General features: G+C 41.9%; 1 protein-coding gene across 2 annotated transcripts in view; it reads left to right on the top strand.

The window, feature by feature from the left end:
- Positions 1–21,478, top strand: part of VPS36 (vacuolar protein sorting 36 homolog) — a 28,972-nt gene that overhangs the window by 278 nt on the left and 7,216 nt on the right. The window contains exons 1-10 of one of the 2 annotated variants that reach the window (XM_072134481.1): positions 11–220; positions 3,064–3,132; positions 4,307–4,377; positions 5,919–6,033; positions 6,303–6,386; positions 8,054–8,140; positions 16,956–16,988; positions 17,079–17,156; positions 18,881–19,015; positions 19,672–19,737. In XM_072134481.1, the coding sequence (XP_071990582.1) occupies positions 125–220; positions 3,064–3,132; positions 4,307–4,377; positions 5,919–6,033; positions 6,303–6,386; positions 8,054–8,140; positions 16,956–16,988; positions 17,079–17,156; positions 18,881–19,015; positions 19,672–19,737 (834 nt within the window). In that variant the 5' untranslated portion in view covers positions 11–124. Of the gene's footprint in view, positions 1–10; positions 221–3,063; positions 3,133–4,306; positions 4,378–5,918; positions 6,034–6,302; positions 6,387–8,053; positions 8,141–16,955; positions 16,989–17,078; positions 17,157–18,880; positions 19,016–19,671; positions 19,738–21,478 lie in introns of those variants that run through there. The other variant, XM_072134482.1, reaches the window with a different exon arrangement.

The raw sequence follows: 21,478 nt of genomic DNA, 5'->3' as shown, positions 1-21,478 counted from the left end.
GATACAAGTAGAAGCTATCGCCAAACTAGCCGGCGATTGGCTCCGCCCGCTCAGGTGACTGATCATGTGACTCTGACGTCATCAGCTGGTTCCTGCGGCTTCCGGGTGTCACCAGCGGCAGGACATGGACCGCTTCTCGTGGTGTTCGGGGCTGTTAGAGATCGATGAGACCCTGGTGATCCAGCAGCGGGGGGTGCGCCTGTCAGATGGGGAGGACAAGGTGGGGACACTACGACTTAGCAACCGCACCGTGTGTACAGTGCCCTGCAGCAACTTCCACCCAGCTAGCCCTGCTAGAAACCAGCTGTTCCTGTGTGCAGTGAATGTTTACTGTGATATAATTACATGATTGTACAGATTTGTGCTATTTAGGTTTTCAGTAGTGAAATCAGTGACAAAGGATTGCTGCGAATGGCAGAGGGTCTACTGGTAATCATGCATAACCCCCTGATAGCTGGGGCAGGGGTATCATAATAAAAAATGCACTTACCCTGTTCCCCTTCTGTCGCAGCTTCTTCATTTCTCTGGTACTAACAAGTGCGCCAGAAGTTTTGGGGGTCTGCTTCTACCAATCAGTCATGCCACTGAGGCCTGTGGTAGTTTGAAGTGGGTACCGCAACCCCCAGGATTTAAAGCGTAAACATAATTTCACTTAGTTTTTGTATATATGTATAGGGAATGTGCTTTAAAACAATTTTCTAATTTATTAGGGGATTTTGTCAGCTGTTATTCAAAATCTCCCTTGAAAGCTTCTCCTTCCCTGTTATGTAAATGTCCGTTGCTATGGAAAAGCCATCCTGTGCTATACATTAGCCGACCTCGTCCCTTCACACACTAGCGATCTTCCGGGAGAGATGGACAGTGAGTCATTAGAGGTCACTGTGTCAGTCAGTGGAAAACTTCAGATTTACTATAAAATGTCATTGTCTGACTGTAACACACAGTGACCTCTGGTGACTCACTGTCCATCTCTCCTCCCTCCCGGCAGATTGCTAGTGTGTGACGAGACGATGTCGGCTATCAGAGCTGACTAAATAAAGTCTAAATTAAGAATAAATAGTTTTCTAAGTGCAAGGAGATATCTATGTAGGCAGCATCCGGGAGAGTGCAGACATTATACTGTATCAGTGAGCCCTCTTCATTCTCTATAGCACAGGATGAAGACGACTTTTGCATAGCAATGGTCATTTACAGAACAGGGCAAGGGAAATTTTCAAGGAAAATTTTTTCTTTATTAACATCAAACCCCCCCTCCAAATAAACTAAATTAGAAAAATGTCTCCCTACACAAATAAGAAAATTTAGTGAAAAGATGGATATGCTTTAAAACACAGGAAAACGTTGCAACATTGGAATTGGGACCCATAGCAGGTCAAGAAGACTTGAAATTTCTGCTTCTGATTTTTAGGTAAATCAGCAGCAGGTTTTAGCATTCCTGCAGGTGAAGGTGTGAGATCACTTCAGTCTAGCATCTGTTTTTCATGGATCCTTGTAAGCTATAGTCTGAGTGATCTGTGAAAAAAGGTTCTGACTAGAACTTACTTTACTCTTTGCTGGGTGGTTACACGATCAGTAAAAATGACCGTTTTTACTCTTTCTATTTACGACTTTAGTTGCCATTTCAGAGTTCATCATGTTGTTATTTTTTTCAGTGGAGCGCCTGATTTGTCATAAGTTTCCAGGTGTGGATGTCTTGAAAAGTTGCAAATTTTTACACAATTGCAGGGAAAAGTCGCAATTTTTATAGAAATAAGCTATCCACAGGATAGGGCCAGACTTTTCCAATGGGGTCTAAGCTACCTCCGAGATGACTGGAGCAGAACGGACATGCACGGCATCTGCTCCATTAATCTCAAGGAGCGATGAGGGATTCAACGGAGGTGCTGTGGACCCCTTGTTCTTGTGATCAGTGGGGGCAAGACCCCCCACTTATCAGCACGTTAGGCCCTAGATATGAGATAATGACTTCTGTTTTAGAATGAATGGACTATAGGGGATGTAACTGGAATGTCCCCTTAGTAAATTTAACGTGTGTCAGATACTTGTGGCAATGATCATTGTGGGGTTGCGATGGTTGTATAGTGGCTATTTCTGGTATTGCAGCTAAACCCCATTCACTTTACTAGTACTGAGCTGCAACAAAGCCATGTGACTGATGGATGAGACATCCCAGGCCTTGGAATAGAAAGTGGAGCTTATTAAAGTCCTGGGCTCTGGTCGATGCTGACCCCTGTCATTCTGAAACTAATCACCTATTCTTTCTTAACGAAAATTACCATCAGATTTCCTGATTATTAACTATTAATGCTGCTGGGTAGATCACTAAGTTTAGTAGTAGCTGTGCTCCTTTTGTTTATCTAGACAACTAACTTTATTTTTATGCAAATAAAGCCCAAGTGCTTCAAGTCGTCCCTAGAGCCGTGCTGGGGTCTTGTGCTATTACACGTACCCCCCCCCCCCCGGATCATTTTTCTCCCTGGGCGCTCCCCCTACTGCTCTGTGTTGGACATATTGTGGCAGCGCAGCGTTAATTCTCTGTGTTGCTGTGAGATTTTTGGCAGAAGGAGCAGGGGAGAAGTGCTGCAGGGGGTGTGTAATAGCCAGAGACCCTGAAGCACTTGTGCGTCATTAGCATAAAAATAAAGTACTTTTTCTGAGTGAATTTAAGGGGCCAAGCTCATGATAAACACTGTGTTCTGACCACACTGCTCGGAGATACTAGCAGCATTTATAGTTAATCATCAGGAAATTTGTAAAATTCCTTGAAGCTTGGTGTTGTGTTGTTCCACCATAAATCCCCTAGGTGGCAGCATTTGTCTTATGGTATATGACATTAGTTGATCATTTTCCAAATTGATATCACAGCATAAACGACCTGCTCAGAAATATGTTGCATAAGTAAAAGAATCATCTGTTTGTTACTGATGCAATGATTTGTCATACAATCATGTAATCCAAGTCTTATTTGGGGGCATAAATAGTTTTTTGTATTACTTGTCTAAACTTAATACTTACTGTTAATTGAATGTATTAATTTATGGATTTTTATTTCTTTTCTAACAGAGCAAATTTGAAAGTGGCACGCTTCTCCTGACCACTCACAGACTAATATGGAGAGACCAGAAAAACCATGTAAGCCTTACCATTTACTCCTATATGTGTTAGGCTGCATTCACACACATGTATGGGGGACGTATATACAGCCGACGTATATGCGGGCCGATATACGTCCCCTTCTGTGGGCTCACGGCACCGTATGGGACGGTGCAGCACACGTGCAATTGTCATTGGGTTGTCAGGTGTTGCGCCCCAACCCGTCTGATTTTGATGACCGTACAATTAAAGGAGCTGTTCAGTCACAAGGATATGAAATAACTTGCTGTTTTGTGGCAGAACCAGCCATGGGACCCCTATGGATCAAGAGAAACACTCCATGCACTGTCTATGGTGCTGACGCATCTGGATGTATCTGTGTCGGTCTCACTAGTGGGACCAACGCCGATCAGTAAGTTATCCACCATCCTGTGAATCAAGGATAACTTGTTTGAGCAGACAACCTTTTTAAAGGGGTTTTCCCACGAACTAAAGTTAGGCCCTATCCCTTGGATAGGGTCTAACTTGCTGATCAGTGGGGGTCTCAGTGCTGAGACCCCCACAGATCGCGAAAATTAGGGGTCAGACGGAGGGGCCGCTGTGTCAGACTAATGGCGCAGATGGCCGTGCATGACCGTTCTGCTCCATTGATCTCGGTGCAACTGACGGAGATTGGGGAGCGCAGCACTGTGCAATTTCCGTCAGCTCCATAGAGATTAATGGAGCAGAACGGTCATGTGCCGTCTGCTCCATTAATCTGACAGAGCGGCGAGGGGTCTGACGGACCCCTCGTTTTTCACGATCTGTGGGGGTCTCGGCACTGAGACCCCCACTGATCAGCAAGTTAGGCCCTATGCCGTGGAATTGTAGCTAAGCTGCACTGTTACAGTTCAGTGATGACGGAGAATGGAACTGTTCTTTTATCATTTTCTGTGCTGCTTCCAATACTGGACATCCGGATTAATCTGACCAGTGATATATTCCAGGACCAATCTTGTGATGGTTCATGATGCACTGTGGTAACCTCTCTTGTAGACTAAAGACTATCCTTCGTCCAAGTTTTGGTGATGGTTTTCAGTTCCGTTTACATACTATAAAAACTGCCCCCCTTTATAAATGTATATTTAGTATGAATAATTATTTTGGCAGAGCTCTAGTGGTCTGTATATACATGATATTTTGCTTTCTGCTCATTTCTTCTATATCTGTGCAGGATTTCTGTGTTGCGGTTCCGCTCTCTCAGATTGTTTTCTCAGAAGAACAAGCAGGAGGAATAGGAAAGAGGTGAGTGATTTAGATTGGTATATAATGATGCCAGATATTCTGCATGGTGTGCACAGTAACTATATTATGTCTTTACAAAGATCTTCAGTGGATTTTCCACACGCCAATCTGTGTTCAAAATCCATTGTATTTGCAGAGACCCTAAAGTTAAATAATAGACTTTATATTTTTTTTGATGTGATGGTTTGGATATAGGTTTCTGTTACATATATATCACTAAGAATACAAACAAACCCTTATATTTACCTAGAGACGAGTCCAATAAGGCCTCTCGTTCTGACTGTGCCTGCTCGTTGCTTCAATGAAGCTGGAGTTGTACACCCTGGAACTTACAGCACATGTGTAGTGGAGCCAGGGTGTGCTACATTGGTTCCATCAGGAACTTTTGATTGTTAGTCTCCCGATCCCCCTGATAAGTTCCCTTTAAAGGGAACCTGTCACCACTGAGCTGTTTTTTTTATCAGGGGACAGGTTGCTATAGACAAAGTACTGTTTATGCCAAATATGTTTTTAAAAAATGACTGTGTTATTTGATGTGTGAAATAAAGTATATGAAACTTTACCTTGCTCCCTGTTGGATGCTTCAGCCTGAGTCCCAGAGAGGAAAATTTCAAGTGACAACTTCCGTCTGCTCTGTAATATATTCACTGCTCTTCTGGCTCTTGTCTCTCCCTCCCCCTACCACATACGCTCCTTGCACTGAGATGCTGGAGCGAGAGATTGTGCGTGAGTGGACACATCATCGGCGTGGGGGCTGGCATGAGCCGGGAGTGACAAGCAGAGCAGTGAATATATTATAAAGCAGACATTTAAATTTTCATTTAAAATTTTCTGGGACTCTGCTGAAGCATCTGGAAGGGGCAGGTAAAGTTTCACTTACTGTAATTCAAACACCATACAACACAGACATTTTTTAGAAACATATTTGGCCTATACAGTACTTTGTCTATAGCAATCTGTTCCCTGGTAAAAATAGCACTCTGGTGACGGGTTCCCTTTAAGGTGTACGTTGCCCCACTATGTTGGGTTGTGATTACACGATTTGTGGCTGTACTACTTACACTGTCTGAAGATAGATTTATCTCAATTATGTTTGTGTACTCTGAAAGAAGTTGTCCGTAGGTTAAAAAAAACCATTGGTGCTTTCTTCCAAAAACAGCGACACACCGGAGCATGGTTTGTGCCCTTTTTGCTACTCGTCTTCATTCATCTCTATGCAGCTGAGTTGCAATGCTGAAACAAACAATGGTGAGGTCTGTTGCGGTTTTTAGAAGAAAGCAGCTGTGTTTTTCAACCTCCGGACAACCCTTTTAATATGGAAAGCTTGTGTAGATCCAGAACGCCATTTACATCAATAGGTGCGTTTCAGTTATCTTGTATGACAATGTGTATACACGTACAGCGATGTGGATGGACAGGGTACAAAGTGCGACATGCTTAGAAATTATGCAGAGATGTAAAATAGATTTTAGTATTCTAAGAGCCATAGTTCTAATGATTAAATAAAAATTAAATAAGTTTTATTTATTTTATTTTTTTAGTGCAAAAATTGTTGTTCATCTGCATCCTCCATCTCCAAACAAAGAACCTGGACCGTACCAAACCAGCCGCTACTCCTATGTCAAGCTGTCCTTTAGAGAGCATGGCCAGATTGAGGTCAGTGACCATCAACACTATTAGTATTTCACATTATCTTTTCATATTCAATGTATGAAAATTGAAGTGTTTTATATGGTAGGAGTTATTGCACAGACAGGAAAAAGGTAGCAGTACTTACCTTATTTGCATATGTAAATGATGTGTGTTTAGAATGTGTCCTGAGTAACCTTCGGATAGGTCATTATTATGGGGGGGGGGGGGAGATCGAATAATATGGTAAGTGAATATTTGCAAACACATTTCTCCTGTGTACTTGAAACTTGCAGTTCAATCGGCGACTATCGGAGGAGCTGACGCAGAAGAGGTGGACCAGGATGCCTCCTCCTATTCAGATGAGCAAAGGTCCTCAGGTAACTCTTAGAAGCGTCTTATGTTCTTCTGTACCCTGCCCCTCTCTACATCATTGTATAACCAGGCAGATGTTCTGTACAAGTCCCTGCAGACTATTGCGCACCCTTTGCCTGTACAGGCCTCAGCGCTGCTGGTTCCTCTCCTGCTTGGATGATCACTGTGCCTGAGGCTGCACATAGTTGGCTTGTCATATTTACCTGATTCATCTTCATCATTAGACTCCAGGACATAATGAAATCTTAATGAACTACCATCGCTTTGATCTACCAGATGTTTAGGAAGGGTTTTACTTTGTCTTAGAAATAGATATACATTGCTGATAATAACTGACTCAAGATAATTTTGAAAAGTATTGTCTTCATCATGCTGAATTGAATACAACAAGGATATCCTTTAATATGTTCTACCTAATAAATTCTATAGACTTACTAAAAAATAAACTACATTGACTGTTCAGGGAATCGCCACAGATAAAATAGACCATTTCCAAGTTCCAATCCAGGCTTAAAGGGGTGTTCTAGCCTAATCTTCTTATACAGGAGGTCCCCTACTTAAGAACACTTGACTTACAGACGACCCCTAGTTACAAACGGACCTCTGGATTTTGGTAATTTTCTGTACTTTAGTCCCAGGTTACAAAAAACAGATATAACAGTTATCACAGGTGTCTGTAATGAAGCTTTATTGTTCATCCTGGTTCTTATGACAACCCAACATTTTTAAAACCCAATTGTCATAGACACCAAAAATTTTTTTTGCCTGGAGTTACAATTATAAAATATACAGTTTTGACTTACATACAAATTCAACTTAAGAACAAACCTGCAGAACCTATCTTGTACGTAACCCGGGGACAGCCTGTATATGTTATCCATGGCCACCTTCCTTCTTCTAAAATCAACCTTTTAAATTATGCAAATGAGTTATTCTTGCTCTAGGTGACGTTACCTGAGCCCCTCCCTCTGCTTGCTGTAATCTCAGAAAGTGGGAGTGGTGCTCCTGCAAAGTATAACAGCCTGTGAAGACAGAGCATGGAGGGGCTCTGGTAACCTCTTTTAGAGCTCATGAGGCTCTTTAGCATAATTATAAAATTTGATTTTAGAAGGAGGGAGACCATGTATAATAAATATAAGAAGATTACCACAGTCATGGTGCCTGGATCTATAAGTAAGTGTCCCTGGTTTATCATGATGGATTTTGATGGTAAATTTCCTTTCAAACTGCCCCAGTACCCAAAATCGCAGGTTTATAGTCTAAGATGCCCTGGGTCACTCCCCATGTAACCCAGTATGGTCATGGTGATTCTTGGGGCGGCGGCACATATCATATTGTATGACTTCTGGGTCAGTTGTTCAATTCAGGGATTATGGCCAACATAGAGCTCATACTTCACGGACAGATGGGTGGCTGACAGTCAGGTGTGAACTTGTTTTATGATTTCTTTTTTATTACTTTAGTTCATTGTAAAATATTGATGGGAATAAGCAGTTAATTAGTTTGGTTGCTTACAGCGGATATTGGCATTGCCAGTGTTTTCTCCTCTCTGGCTTTGGACATTTACAGTTTACATCCTGCAGCATACAAAGATTTCTCTTCTATAAATCATCTACATGGTGAGAACTTTTTTTATGCTTCCTTCCCTTTTTCTTTTTTATCCCTTACAAAGGCAGGGAGAATAAAAGCTGTCGGGATTGTAGGCATCGAGCGGAAGCTGGAAGAGAAAAGAAAAGAGACGGACAAAAACATTTCCGAGGTTAGTGGAAATCTGATGGTGTTTCAGATATTTGGGCCAGTCATGGACTTGTACATTACTGTTCTGCGGCTTTCCAGCCCTTCGGCACGTGTAAAAGTGTAAACGGAAAATACTTCTCCTGTAGAAACTTTTTTGTATTTCATACATAGATCAAGCACCTTTGCATAAAAGAGGTGGTCAGACTATTACACACCTGCCGTTGCGCCTCATGAAGACATAGTACAGTTGAAGAGAACCTGTCACGAGTGATGCCCCCGCACAAACCTTACACAGTTAGATGTCTTTAGACATGTTTCAGTGATGCCTCTATCTGCAGGATTAGAGCCACCATTCTTTTAAAAAAGACTTTTATTCATGTCCTCTCTTCCTCCCATGGAGGCGGAGAGCTGCAGTATACAGTCAAGGTACTCCGCCTCCTCACTGATGCGGACACAGCTAACCTGACTGCAGAAAATTCCTGAGAAAGTGTTACTCCGCTCTGTTGTATCATTTACCACTTCCTCACGAAGGAGAGGGTGAGTGTGACACTGACTGTGTGAAGAGAAATCCGCTTGCTCCTCACCCCTCCCTAAGGAATTTTCTTCAGCCAATAGCAGTGTCTGTATCAGTGAGGAGGGTAAGGTGGCTTGACTGTATACTGCAGCTCCCCGCCTCCATGACTGGAACGTCAATAAAAGTCATTTTTTTTTTTTTAGAAGAGGTATCAGTGGAACATGTATAAAGACATCTAAATGGTACTGTTTGTGGGTTGTGGAGCTGCTCCCTGGTGAAAGGTTCTCTTTAGGTACAAATGGATATAACAAACTTTGTAATATTTCTTATTCAAGCAAAATCCTTCTCTTTACTTATCATTCTCTTTTCCTCCTCCATCCTGCTTCTTAAGCTATTACACTGCTTCAATCTGAATTCTTAATTTATTGTGCAAGTCAGTATGGAGTGATTGTTTATGTTACAAAATGCCATATGAAGCCTATGGAGAGAGAGGAGTAGGAAGCTATAGAAACACATAGATGGTGCTGAAGGTGGTGGTAAGTGCTGGCATTACGGCTACAACACTTAATAATGATATAACATTTTAAATGCTGCTACATCTGAGATAGGAGAGATTCTGATCCCCGAATTCTCTTTGTGTGTGCAGGAGGTAACGTAGCAGCCAGCCATATAATAACCAGTTATAGTGTTAATCATCATAAAGAGTATGTTCTAAACCTTTAACCCCTACGGGACACAGCATCTTTTGGCCTAAAGGACGCGGCCCCATTTTTCAAATCTGGCCTGTGTCACTATAAGTGGTTATAGCGTGGGAACGCTATGAGATATCCAGGGGATTTTGAGATTGTTTTCTCGTGACACATTGTACTTCAAATTAGTTTAAAAATTTGGATGAAATCTTTTGCGTTTAGTTATGAAAAAAAACAAAATTTGGCAAAAATTTTGAAAAATTCTTTATTTTCAATGTTCTAAATTCTCTACTTTTGATTCAGAAAGTCATAGCACCCAAATAAATTCATAACTTACATTTCCCAAATGTCTGCTTTATGTTGGCATGGGTTTTTCAGATTCCACATATTTTACTAGAATGTTATGAGGCTCAGAATTTGGGTGCCATTTTTCACATTTTTTGTAAAATCGCCAAAACCTGTATTTAGATGGACCTGCTCAGTTTCTAATTGAAACTGAGAGGCCTAAATAATAGCGAGACTCGTAAATTACCCCATTGTGGAAACTACACCCCTCAACGTATGAAAAACCACTTTTAAGAAGTTTGTTAACCCTTTAGGTGTTTTATAGGGGTTAAAACAAAATGGAGGTGGAGTCTGCAAATTGTAATATTTTTTCACAATACACTCATTTTGGGTGGAAAATTAAACATTTGTAATGGATAAAATGAAAAAAGGCTCCACAAAGTTTGATACGCAATTTCTCCCGAGTACACCGATACCCTATATGTGGTGGTGACCTGCTGTATGGGCGCACGGCCGGGCATAGAAGGGAAGGAGGCGCCATTCAAGTCAGATTTGCTATGTCACATTGTACAGGCTATAATTTTTTTCTTTTTTTTATTGAGGACCTATAGGGGCTTATTTCTTTTGCCACATGAGATGCACTTTTCTAATACATAATTTTGGGGCATCTATAGCTAATTGGTGAGATTTAATTAACTCTTTGTTGGTGGAGGAAATGAAAATCATCAATTTTTAGGAAAATTTTTATGTGTTTTTTTTTTTTGGCCGTTAACCATAGCATGAAAATAGTATATTATTTTTATTCTATGGGTCGCCACGTTTATGAAAATACTTCATTTATATATATTTTTTTTATTTTTTCCCATTTTTACTGAATAAAAAGTAATTTGGCAAAATTGTTGTTAATTTTAGCATCACCGTCTTTCATATGCATAACTTTTTTATTTTTCACCTAACAAATCTGTTTAAGGGCTTATTTTTTGCAAGAATGATAGCTCTTTTTAGTGGTCTTATTTTAGATTGCGTAACTTTTTAAAATCACTTTTTTAGAGCATTTTTAAAGGGCATTAACAAAAAATCATCTTTATCAGAGAGAGTTTTTTTAGGTTGTTTTTTACGGGGTTCACTTTGCGGATCTAATAACGATTCTGTTTTATTATACAGATTGTTACGGACGCAGGGATACCAAATATGTGGGGGTTTTGTGTATTTTATTCAATTGTACTGAATAAAAACTAATTTGGGGAAAATCTTATTCATTTTAGCATCACCATCTTTTTATATGCATAACTTTTTATTTTTTGGCAGATAAATCTTGTTAGGGGCTTATTTTTTGCGAGAACAGTTGTTCTTTTTAGTGGGCTTATTTTGGAGTGCATAACATTTTTTAAATCACTTTTTAGAGCATTTTTTATAGGGTATTAATTAAAAATTATCTTTTTTCGGAATGTTTTTTGCGTTTTTTTCCTCCGGCGTTTACCGTGCGGGTCCAGTAACAATTCTGTTTTATTATGCAGATTGTTACGGACGCGGCAATACCAAATATGCGGGTTTTTTTTGTGTTTTTATGTTTTTTATACTTTATTAAGTTTTTTTATGGGAAAGTGACATTTTAGGGGCTTATATTTTTATGTATTTATTTTTTATTTATTCTAATGTGTTAACTTTAGTGTTTTTGACTTTTTTTTAATTATACATACTTGAACTTAAACCAGTGATGCTCTGATCACTGGTTTAAGTTCAATACACTGCTCTACAATACTATTTTATTGTAGAGCAGTGTAAACTGTCTGAGCAAGCTTGCGCATGCTCAGACAGTTTACAGCCAGACCCGGAAGGGGTCTGGCTGCCATGGAGACCGGGCAGCTCCGGGGCACATGCCAGTCCTCGGAGCTGCCCAGAAGTGGATCGGATCCCCCGGTAAGCGGCACGGGGGATCCGATCCACAGCTCAAACACACTTACACGCCGCGGTCATGTTTGACCGCGGCGTGTAAGGGGTTAACACCCGCGATCGGAGCCGGCTCCGATCGCGGGTGTTAGCGCAGGCTGTCAGCTGTACTAGACAGCTGACAGCCGCTGCTTCTGGTACCGGCTCCGTTCGTGAGCCGGTGCCAGAAGCAGGACGTTATAGAACGTCCCCGTGCGCTAAGCATCTAGCCCCGGGGACGTACTATAACGTCCTGGTGCGCCTAGGGGTTAAAGGGAACCTGTCATCAGAAATTGGCCTAATAAACATAACAGTATGTTGTCAAGCAGCTCTGCAAGATCTAGATGATGTTTCTTTTATGGTCCAGTGTGGTGGCATCATCCAGAAAATCAACTTTGAAGTGAGATGTAAGTTGGTTTTATGAAGTCAAGGAGGCCGAGAGTTTAACACTAAATTCAAGCTTTCCCTGCCTTAGAACACTGCTTCACTGTAATTGATGGTCCTGCATCCAGGGAAATCATTGATCTGATCTGAAGTCCGGTGCATGAGGTGGCATGGAGTCATGGAGAGGATTGACTTCAGTGTTAAACTCTCCGCCTCCCTGACTTTATACATCTGTTCAACTGCTTAACAACATACTGGTAGTGGTTTATTAGGCCAATTTCTGATTTCAGGTTCCCTTTAAATCGTGGCTAGACTTTGTGTGGATTAGCTTTCATTTTCTTTGCAATCCTTCTCAGGTTAGCCTGTCACTGTAGCTGCTTTCACGTATAACTTACTCACTCTTAGCTGATTATCTCTGAAACCATAGACAAGAAAATAGTCTATCTGCTGTGGGAGATGGGCTGCAAATTCTTGCTCAATCTGGAAGAAGGGGCAGACTATGCGAGTCTGCTCACTGTGTAGCTAGCAGGGACTATGCTCTATTGTTAGGTGCACAATGAATGGGATTTCTGCATTTTCTGTATAACAAGGCCTGAAGCAACAGATTATGTAACCCACAGGAGCCCCTTCAGGGATGTTTGCAAAAAAAAAAAAAAAGGAAAACCCCTTTAGGATTATTTAGACTGTTTTGTTTATTTTGAAGGAAATCTCTCACCAGGATGAAGGATTATAAACCAAGAACACTTGCATGCTGGTGTGTGCTCTCTCTGGCAGGATTTGTTCTTCTTTTAGCTTCTTATGCCTTTGTTTTTACAAAAAAAACTTTACGGTTTATGCAAATGATGAGGGGCTTTGGGCTCCGTAGATACTAACTGAGCCCGGAGCCTCTGTGGCTCATTTATTTAATGTTTAAAGCCTTTTTCCGTAAAAACAAGGTCCTTAGAGGCTGAAAGAAGAGCAGATGCTGCCAGAGGGGGCACACACCAGTATGTCCTTGTGCTTGGTTTACCATCCTTCAGCCTGGTGGTAGATATCCTTTGAGGATGATACTGAAAGTCTATTAGAGTTGTTCACATTTCTAGCGTTATTGCATCTGATGGTGAATGACATTAATTTATATTCCTCTCGGATTTTCTTCTAATCTTTGTTGTCATGCAGTGGACTCTCACCTTTACCTGTAGACAAGTTGTGGCATTGTGCTAGCCTTACACGAGGCATCCCTTCACTGCAGCGCTTCTCAGGAAGGGTTTACCTTACATTCCTGCTTTGCTCTCCAGCTAAGCTTCGTGATGACTTCATGTTTCTTATGCATCTTTTACTTGTGATTTCTGTCATTCTGGGGATTTTGTTATTCAGGATCTTTTATTCAGGTGTCATTTTTACTGGGAGCAGACAACAAGCTACATTACCTGCATCATACATTGCCGGAGCCTGACATGACTCGCTTCATTCCTCCTTTGTCTTGTTGTTTGTGATGTACAAGACATGGGATTTTATTAACCAGTGGTTGTGTTTCTTAGTTCCTTATGTGTACCAATAGAACAGACTGTAGTGGTTATTGTATCTCATTAAGGCTACATTTACACTGATGTATGCCCGCACGGCTACGGCCGAACGGGCATACGTCAGCCACGATGGAGAGGAGGCAGAGTGACCCCTCCACTCTCCATATCTATCCATTGTGCATAGCCCTTAACACAGGGAATGATGGCCAAGATTGGGGCCATACATGCGTCCCTCGTACGTGCAGACAATATAGGGGATCACCCTCCCCAGACCCTCATTACGAGCTATAGCAGAAATCTGCTAGTTAGTTCCTTTTGAGCAGCGCTGCTCAGCCTGAGAGTATCCGACAGGCTAGTGGAGCGTAGAGCACATAGAGCAGTCTTCAAGTTACAGAAATGAAGAGGGGACTGGAAATCAGGGGAACCGTCCCAAAAAGTTTAAAGGAAATCTACCATCTACAATTAAGTCTGCTAATCCAGGGACACATGGTGACTGTGGTAATCTTCTTATATTTGTTATCCATGACCTTTCTTCCTTCTAAAATCCACTTTTAAAATTATGCTAATAAGTCTCAAGTGCTCTGGGGGCATTGCCAGAGCTTTCAGCGCGGTAGCTTCACAGGCTGCAACAATGAGCAGAACATGTCTGACCAAACCCCCTGCTCTCTTTGCCCCACCTTTGCTTGTGTCATCTAACAGCAGCAGGAAGTGCAAGGGGAGGAGAGACCTGCTTTGCTCCTTGTAACAGCCTGTGAAGCTACAGGACTGAGGGTATAAGGAAACACCCACCAGAGCCATTCTGGCTCATTAGTATCATTTCAAAAGTCTATTTTAGAAGGTAGGAGGCCACGGATAACACATATAAGACTATTACCACAGTCACACTGCCTGGATATATGAGTAAGTGTCCCTGGTCTATCATGAAGTATTATGGTGGTAGATTTTCTTTAAAGAGCTAGGTAGCTACTATGTACACAGATGCCAACGGTGGTGACTAAGATGTTATAAGTGTCTGTTCCAAAATACCTACAGTATGTGATATCTATATGAAGATCTGGAGGGTAACTTTAATGTTGAGGTCTGATTCACTTCCCGCTTTCTTCCTGCAGCTTCTGTATTGTTCCTGTCTAGAATCTCTAGATGCAGATCAGAGGCTATACTGTGCATTGTTTTTCAGATCCAAAGCGATGGAGTAAATCTGGATTTTTGATAATAAATTGACAACTAGATGTTACTTTTTGGGGAGAGTCCTTTTATAGTCTGGTACTTCTTAAACAGTGCAGGATCAAACATTGTAGGGGGTGTAACGTCACATTTTGCATTTCTCATATCAATCACTGTGCCAGGCAGAGAGTTATCATAATGCCGGGCTACACTGGTATACACTTCCCTGCCTGGCATAGAATTGCACTATTAACCAGCAACCCTTCAGCTTGAATGGTCGCACGCTATAGAGAGTGCTACCCATTGGTGAACTCTGTGTGACGGAGGCATGTAGCGGAAATAATCACAATTACTGGTGGTGCAAAGTCATTTCATTTCAAGGCTTGAAAACAGGTTTACAAGCCCTGATACATGTCCCCCTATGTATCATAATGATGCAAGAAGTCACCACAAACTAATAACTTTCTTGTTTTTACTTTTGTTAACTTCCATCCTATAAGGAGGAGACGTTGTTCAAAAACAAATAAAATTCTACATTACAGAGTACAAACAGTCATATGGAGCAATAGGAGTGAGGGCCCTGCTCGGAAGAACTTAGTCTATGAGGATGAAGGGGGTGACACAAGAGCTTACAGTAGGAGGATGAGGGGGTGACACAAGAGCTTACAGTCTATGAGGATGAAGGGGGTAACACAAGAGCTTACAGTCTATGAGGATGAGGGGGTAACACAAGAGCTTACAGTCTATGAGGATGAGGGGGGTGACACAAGAGCTTACAGTCTATGAGGATGAGGGGGTGACACAAGAGCTTACAGTCTATGAGGATGAGGGGGGTGACACAAGAGCTTACAGTCTATGAGGATGAAGGGGTGACACAAGAGCTTACAGTCTATGACGATGAGGGGGTGACACAAGAGCTTACAGTCTATGAGGGAAAGTTTAGTTTCACTGCATTTTTAAAAAATTGAGTACGTATCAGATCGGTGGGGGTAGAAACGAAACACTAAAATTGCAAATTTATAGTTTTCTATAGATTTCTGGCTAGTAGTAAATGTAAATCCATACATACAAGGGATATGATGGATATAAGGACTGTATATTTGGCTGTCTTGAGTTATTTTTCGGCCGATCACGTTCCTTGTTCAAGTCCACTGTTTATTTACAAGGGGCAAATTGAAGTAAAATGCGGAGGGCTATTTGTTGGGCAGATAAATCGGGGGACGTCCGGCTGTAGTGTAATTAATAGGAGAATGTACAGAGCTCTCCCGGCTTCCTGCGCCTGCTGCTGCCCGCTGATAAGACCTCAGCCATGTTGTATTGTGTTTATGTGAGGAAGTTCCTGTTAGGTGTGTGCCTGTTCCCCTTTGTCCTCACTTCTCTGCCTCTTTGTGAGCGATGAGTTGTAGTATGTTATTAATTAGGGTTGGGAAGCCCAGGACCTGATAGCAAGACCCTTTTATGGGGGCGACAACGCTTCTTGTAGAGAATGAATCAAGTCATACAAAGCAGTTCAGTGCTAAGTGCCCCTTAATGTTAATCTATTTTTTCTTCCCTGACTGATGGCAGAATATGAGAGAGGAGAAGTTCACTTTCAGTGGGATATGCTGCTGCCCTCCATTGTAAAGATATATAAGGAATTCTCCATATGTTTCCTTACATTGGAGGGAAAAAAAAACGAATGTGCAGACTGCTCCCTGACACACTGGAAGTGCCACAGGTGGGATATCAGAGGATGTCCCCAAAGTGGCTGCCGGCGGGTCATAGGCAGAAGGGGAAGGTTTACCAGGGTGAGAACAATATAGATGAGCCTGTTAGGGGGTTGTACTACTCCTATATAAACTTTATTTTTCAAGCCCAACCTCTTTTTGTGTATGTCGCACTTATTTCCCCGTTGTGCAGCCTCCTGTCAGCTCTGATCTGATGCCACATTGACTATTAGAAGATCACAGAGAAAGAGAATCTATCAATCCCATGATGCCTCAGCATAGAATCACATGGGCAGCTACAGACCGTTCTATTGCTGCCTGCTGGCAAAGCCGTGCAGGGACTCTCTTCTTAGCCCATAAGCATACAGTCAGGGAGGCTGTGTGCTCATCTTAATTGTGTGACTGGAGCCATATAACCAATGCAAACAGATGTGATAGCATTTTGTTCTAGCTTTTCCCCTACAGAGAGCCTATTTGGTACAGCCCACGATAACCTTGTACAATGGTGGCCACCTTGACAGTGCAGTAAAGCTGTATGAGAGCTGAGATGAGATGAAAAAATTCACTTAGGTTTTGCTCAGTGTCTCGTGCTGTGCACATTTTAGAAAAATTTGCATTGATACAATATAACCATCTGCTCCTTTCATAATCTATTTTCCAGGCCTTTGAAGATCTCAGTAAGCTTATGGAAAAGGTACAGTGATATTAATATGGGCCGGGGTTCAGCGCTGCCATTTCCTGTCAGCAGAGCAATGAAAGACGGTCGTCTCCGTTATTTTTACAGGCCAAGGAAATGGTGGAACTGTCCAAATCGATAGCGAACAAAATCAAAGACAAACAAGGGGACATCACAGAAGATGAGGTATGAAAACACATCTGCGCGCAGGTTGTCAGGGTACATGGGAACAATAATGCCACAATATTTTGCAAGAAGGACACGCTCCAGGAATAACATGATGAGAAGTTGTGTCTGGGATCGAAACATCTGTCACTTCCCTGTCCATTGTAAATATCCGCTAACATGTCTATATTTTATAGATTATTCAGCATACTGTGTCATCTCTTCCATACAAACATCATTTCCGGATCATTATTAAAATAAACATAAGTCTCTGCTGCCCATCGTATTAAGAATGCCATATACAGGCGGTCCCCTACTTAAGAACACCCGACTTACAGACGACCCCTAGTTACAGACGGACCTCTGGTAATTGGTAATTTACTATACTTTAGCCTTAGGCTACAATAAACAGCTATAACAGTTATCACAGGTGTCTGCAATGAAACTTTATTGCTAACCCTGGTTCTTGCCCAACATTTTTGAAATCCAATTGTCACAGAGACCAAAAAAATACTGGCTGGGGTTACAATTATAAAATATACAGTTCTGACTTGCATACAAAATCAACTTAAGAACAAACCTACAGATCCTATCTTGTACATAACCCGGGGACTGCCTGTATTGTATTTACTTCTTTTTAATGCTGTACTAAGGATGATCCATACCTGGAAGTATATGGAATTCTTGTCACTGTGGTGAGGGATGTATATAGAGGTCTAGAACAGAAAAACAAAATTATAGTAAAAAAAAACAATCAATTTCTCTATAAAACTACTGATAATCGTTGTACAGGTCATAAGACCCTTACTGATCACTAAGTAAAAGTTTCAGAAGCGTTGTTCTCCTTCATGTCAGGCGTTCTGCATCCTCCTTGGAGAGTGAAAACAGGAGTGTACAGAACTGCAAAAAGCACATGCAGAAATAAAAAATTGTTCACACGGGTCATGTGGGTCCTTTTAAAAATCTTCCTAAAGTTGTCACTGGATATATGGCATCATGCTATCTGTTATCAGTTTTGACCATAATAACCTGAAGACTTTGGAGAGCTGTGTTACTATACCTTTGCGTGTGTAGTTAGTAGCAGCAGGACTGTGAACTTAAACGAAATCTACCACCAGGATCATGGGTTGATTATAATAAAAAAAGTTCCTTGCAGAAAAAATCCTAAGGGGTTTGTAAGTAGGACTTGTCTACCATCAGTCAATCCAGGTTCGCAGCTCCTGTAAGTGCTCTGGGCAAGTCTTCCAGACTGAAGAGCTTTCTGCTCTTTGCAATGAACTGTTCCATAGCCCCACCCCTCTGCTCTGAGTGACTGCTGTAAGTATCCAACCAAAATCCTGAGACCGATCGTACTTCTAACAGAGGGAAGGGAATGTGGAGCAGCAGGGAGCAGAAAGCTCTTCAGGCTGAAAGATTATAACTTCACATTGCACTGTCCTTTCCCTACTAACAACATACTGAAAGGTAAAAGTACACAGCTCTCCACAAATTAATTTGAATAGAGGAAGTGAATCGCCAAGCGAAAATACCAGGGATTTATCCACTGGTTATGCCATAAATATGTAATACTGGACTATCCCTATAGGCTAACCATAGACAAAGTGTTGGTGAATGCCACAATATCTAGTATAACGTATATGAGAAAACTAGAAAGCCCTAACTTGTGACTGATGCTATACGATATCTGTATGTTGCCATTGTTGTGTACTTACAGCTTTGTAAAATGTGGGAAATTTTTTTTCTAGACAATAAAGTTTAAATCTTACCTGCTGAGTATGGGAATTGCCAATCCAGTGACGCGGGAAACGCACGGTTCTGGCACACACTACCACATGCAGCTGGCAAAGCAGCTTGCCACAATGTTACTGACCCCATTGGAGGTAAGTGAATACGATAGAGGGAGGACACCTCTCTGATCATATCCGTGCCCTTGGATTAAAGGGAACCTGAATAAAATGTAAACCAGTCTACACAGTGGAAATGAAGTACAATGTGGAGACAGCATGTTATGGGGCAGGAGGAACAGAGTAAATAGGACAGTCTGTATCTTCAGTCTGCATTTTATAGAGTGGAAGGATCTGTGTAGATTGTATAGTGTCTTATCTGTAGGCAGCATGTTATAGAGCAAGAGGAGCTGAGTAGAATGTACATGGTGTGCTATCTGAAGACTGCATGCTATAGAGTCCAAGGCTCTGTGTAGATTGTATATAGTGTCCTATCTGGAGACAGCAGGTTATAGAGCAGGAGGAGCTGAATAGATAGGACACGATGTACAATCTGCAGGCAGCATGTTATAGAGGAGGAGGAGATCAGTACAATATACATAGTGTCCTATCTGCAGGCAGCATGTTATAGAGCAGCAGGAGCCGAGTAGAATGTACATGGTGTCCTGTTTGCAGTGGGTCCAGTGGGAATTTTTACTCTTTATATAAGAAGGGCTCCTCTAGCAACTCTTTATGATATCACTCTTGTCCATGTTTGATTTTGTGTAAATGATTTAATATTTCTTTTGTTCTGCCTTTTTATTTTTTTTCAGGAACGAGGGGGCATAATGTCTCTTACAGAAGTATACTGCTTAGTAAATCGAGCTAGGGGCATGGAGGTAAGTGCTGTTAATTTTTTTTCCATGGCAACATCCAATCAATCCCTATTATTACATACTTCCATACTAACGTTTTAATGTTAAACAGTTATGTAAAACAGTGCCTCACCACTGTTTGCAGCCAGATCTTGTGCAGTGAGCTCTGCAGATTTTTGTGGCCGATAACTTTAAAAAAAAAGCATTAGCAAAGCGAGTGTATGAGCTTGGCAGCGAGTGTGCACTGATCCTAAGTGTGTGCAGTGTCATAAGTGTGACTTAGGTTTAAGGGAAGGAGTACGTTTTGGATCCTGCAACAAATAGATAAGTGCATCTACATTTTTATTTCCTGATATTCATTGTGTGTTTTTTATTGCAACCAAGTAGATCTAAAGGTATTTTACTTGCATAATCTGTATATTGTGTGGGGGGTATAGGGAGGCATTCACCTTGCTTATCTAGACAGTATAGTCACAGGTGCTGCCTAATTAATAGTGGGGTGTGGCTATCTAATTAGCAGCCTTTATATACTTCTGTGGTCAGTTTGTTTGGTGGTTTGCAGCCAGATCTTGTGCAGTGAGCTCTGCAGATTTTTGTGGCCGATAACTTTAAAAAAAAAGCATTAGCAAAGCGAGTGTATGAGCTTGGCAGCGAGTGTGCACTGATCCTAAGTGTGTGCAGTGTCATAAGTGTGACTTAGGTTTAAGGGACTTAAGTTTGAGGGGCTTTAGCAGGTAACTTCTGTGTTTTGTGTTACTTTGACTGTAAATTCTTTCTGTGCATATTTATATTGTAATCCCCATTAGAATTATGGACTCCATAAGTGGCATTGCTACACGGTGTACATCCTGTGCCATGTATGCTTTCCTTGAACAGCCGTTCGAGGGGGAATACTGCTGTGTGGGGTGTGTGAAAATTGCTCATCTGGAAGCCCAGATTCTGGATCTAAATGAGCAAGTTTCAAGGCTGCGGGCAATTGATAATATGGAACGAAGTTTGCTGCTCCTGGAGCACAAACTCTCTGGGGAAGATGGTTGTGGGGAGGGAAGTATGGAGGTGCAGAATGAGGGGGCAGCTAGTTGGGTAACATGTAGAAGGCGGGGTAGAGGGAAGAGTTGTAGAGAGTCTAGTCCTGATCTGGTGCACCCCAATAAGTTTGCCAGGCTGGTGGATGAGGGGGATATCAGCTCTGGGGTAGCAATGCTGCAGAAAGACATGGCCGCTAGCAACCAGGGGAATGTCTGCTCCAGTAAGAAGGGTAATGGGAGCACAGGCAAGGTCAGACAGGTGCTGGTAGTGGGAGATTCGATTATTAGGGGAACACACAGGGCAATCTGTCACAAAGACCGTGCATACCGAACAGTGTGTTGTTTGCCGGGTGCTCGGGTTCGGCATGTTGCGGATCGGGTTGACGGATTACTGGGAGGGGCTGGTGAGGAACCAGCGGTCATGGTCCACATTGGCACTAATGACAAAGTAACAGGTAGGTGGAAGGTCCTTAAAAATGATTTCAGAGATTTAGGCCATAAGCTCAGGGCAAGGACCTCAAAGGTAATTTTCTCCGAAATACTGCCTGTACCACGTGCCACACCAGAAAGGCAGCGGGAGATCAAGGAGGTAAATAAGTGGCTCAAAAGTTGGTGTAGGAAGGAGGGTTTTGGGTTCATGGAGAACTGGGATGACTTTTCTGTGGGCTACAGGCTCTACAGTAGGGATGGGCTGCACCTAAATGGGGAGGGGGCCGCTGTTTTAGGGGAAAAAATGG

This window comes from Engystomops pustulosus, chromosome 2 (genome assembly GCF_040894005.1).
Source record: "Engystomops pustulosus chromosome 2, aEngPut4.maternal, whole genome shotgun sequence".
Classification (NCBI taxonomy): Eukaryota; Metazoa; Chordata; class Amphibia; order Anura; family Leptodactylidae; genus Engystomops; species Engystomops pustulosus.
The sequence above is the reverse complement of the archived record's forward strand: the minus strand, read 5'-3'. Positions and strand labels throughout refer to the sequence as shown.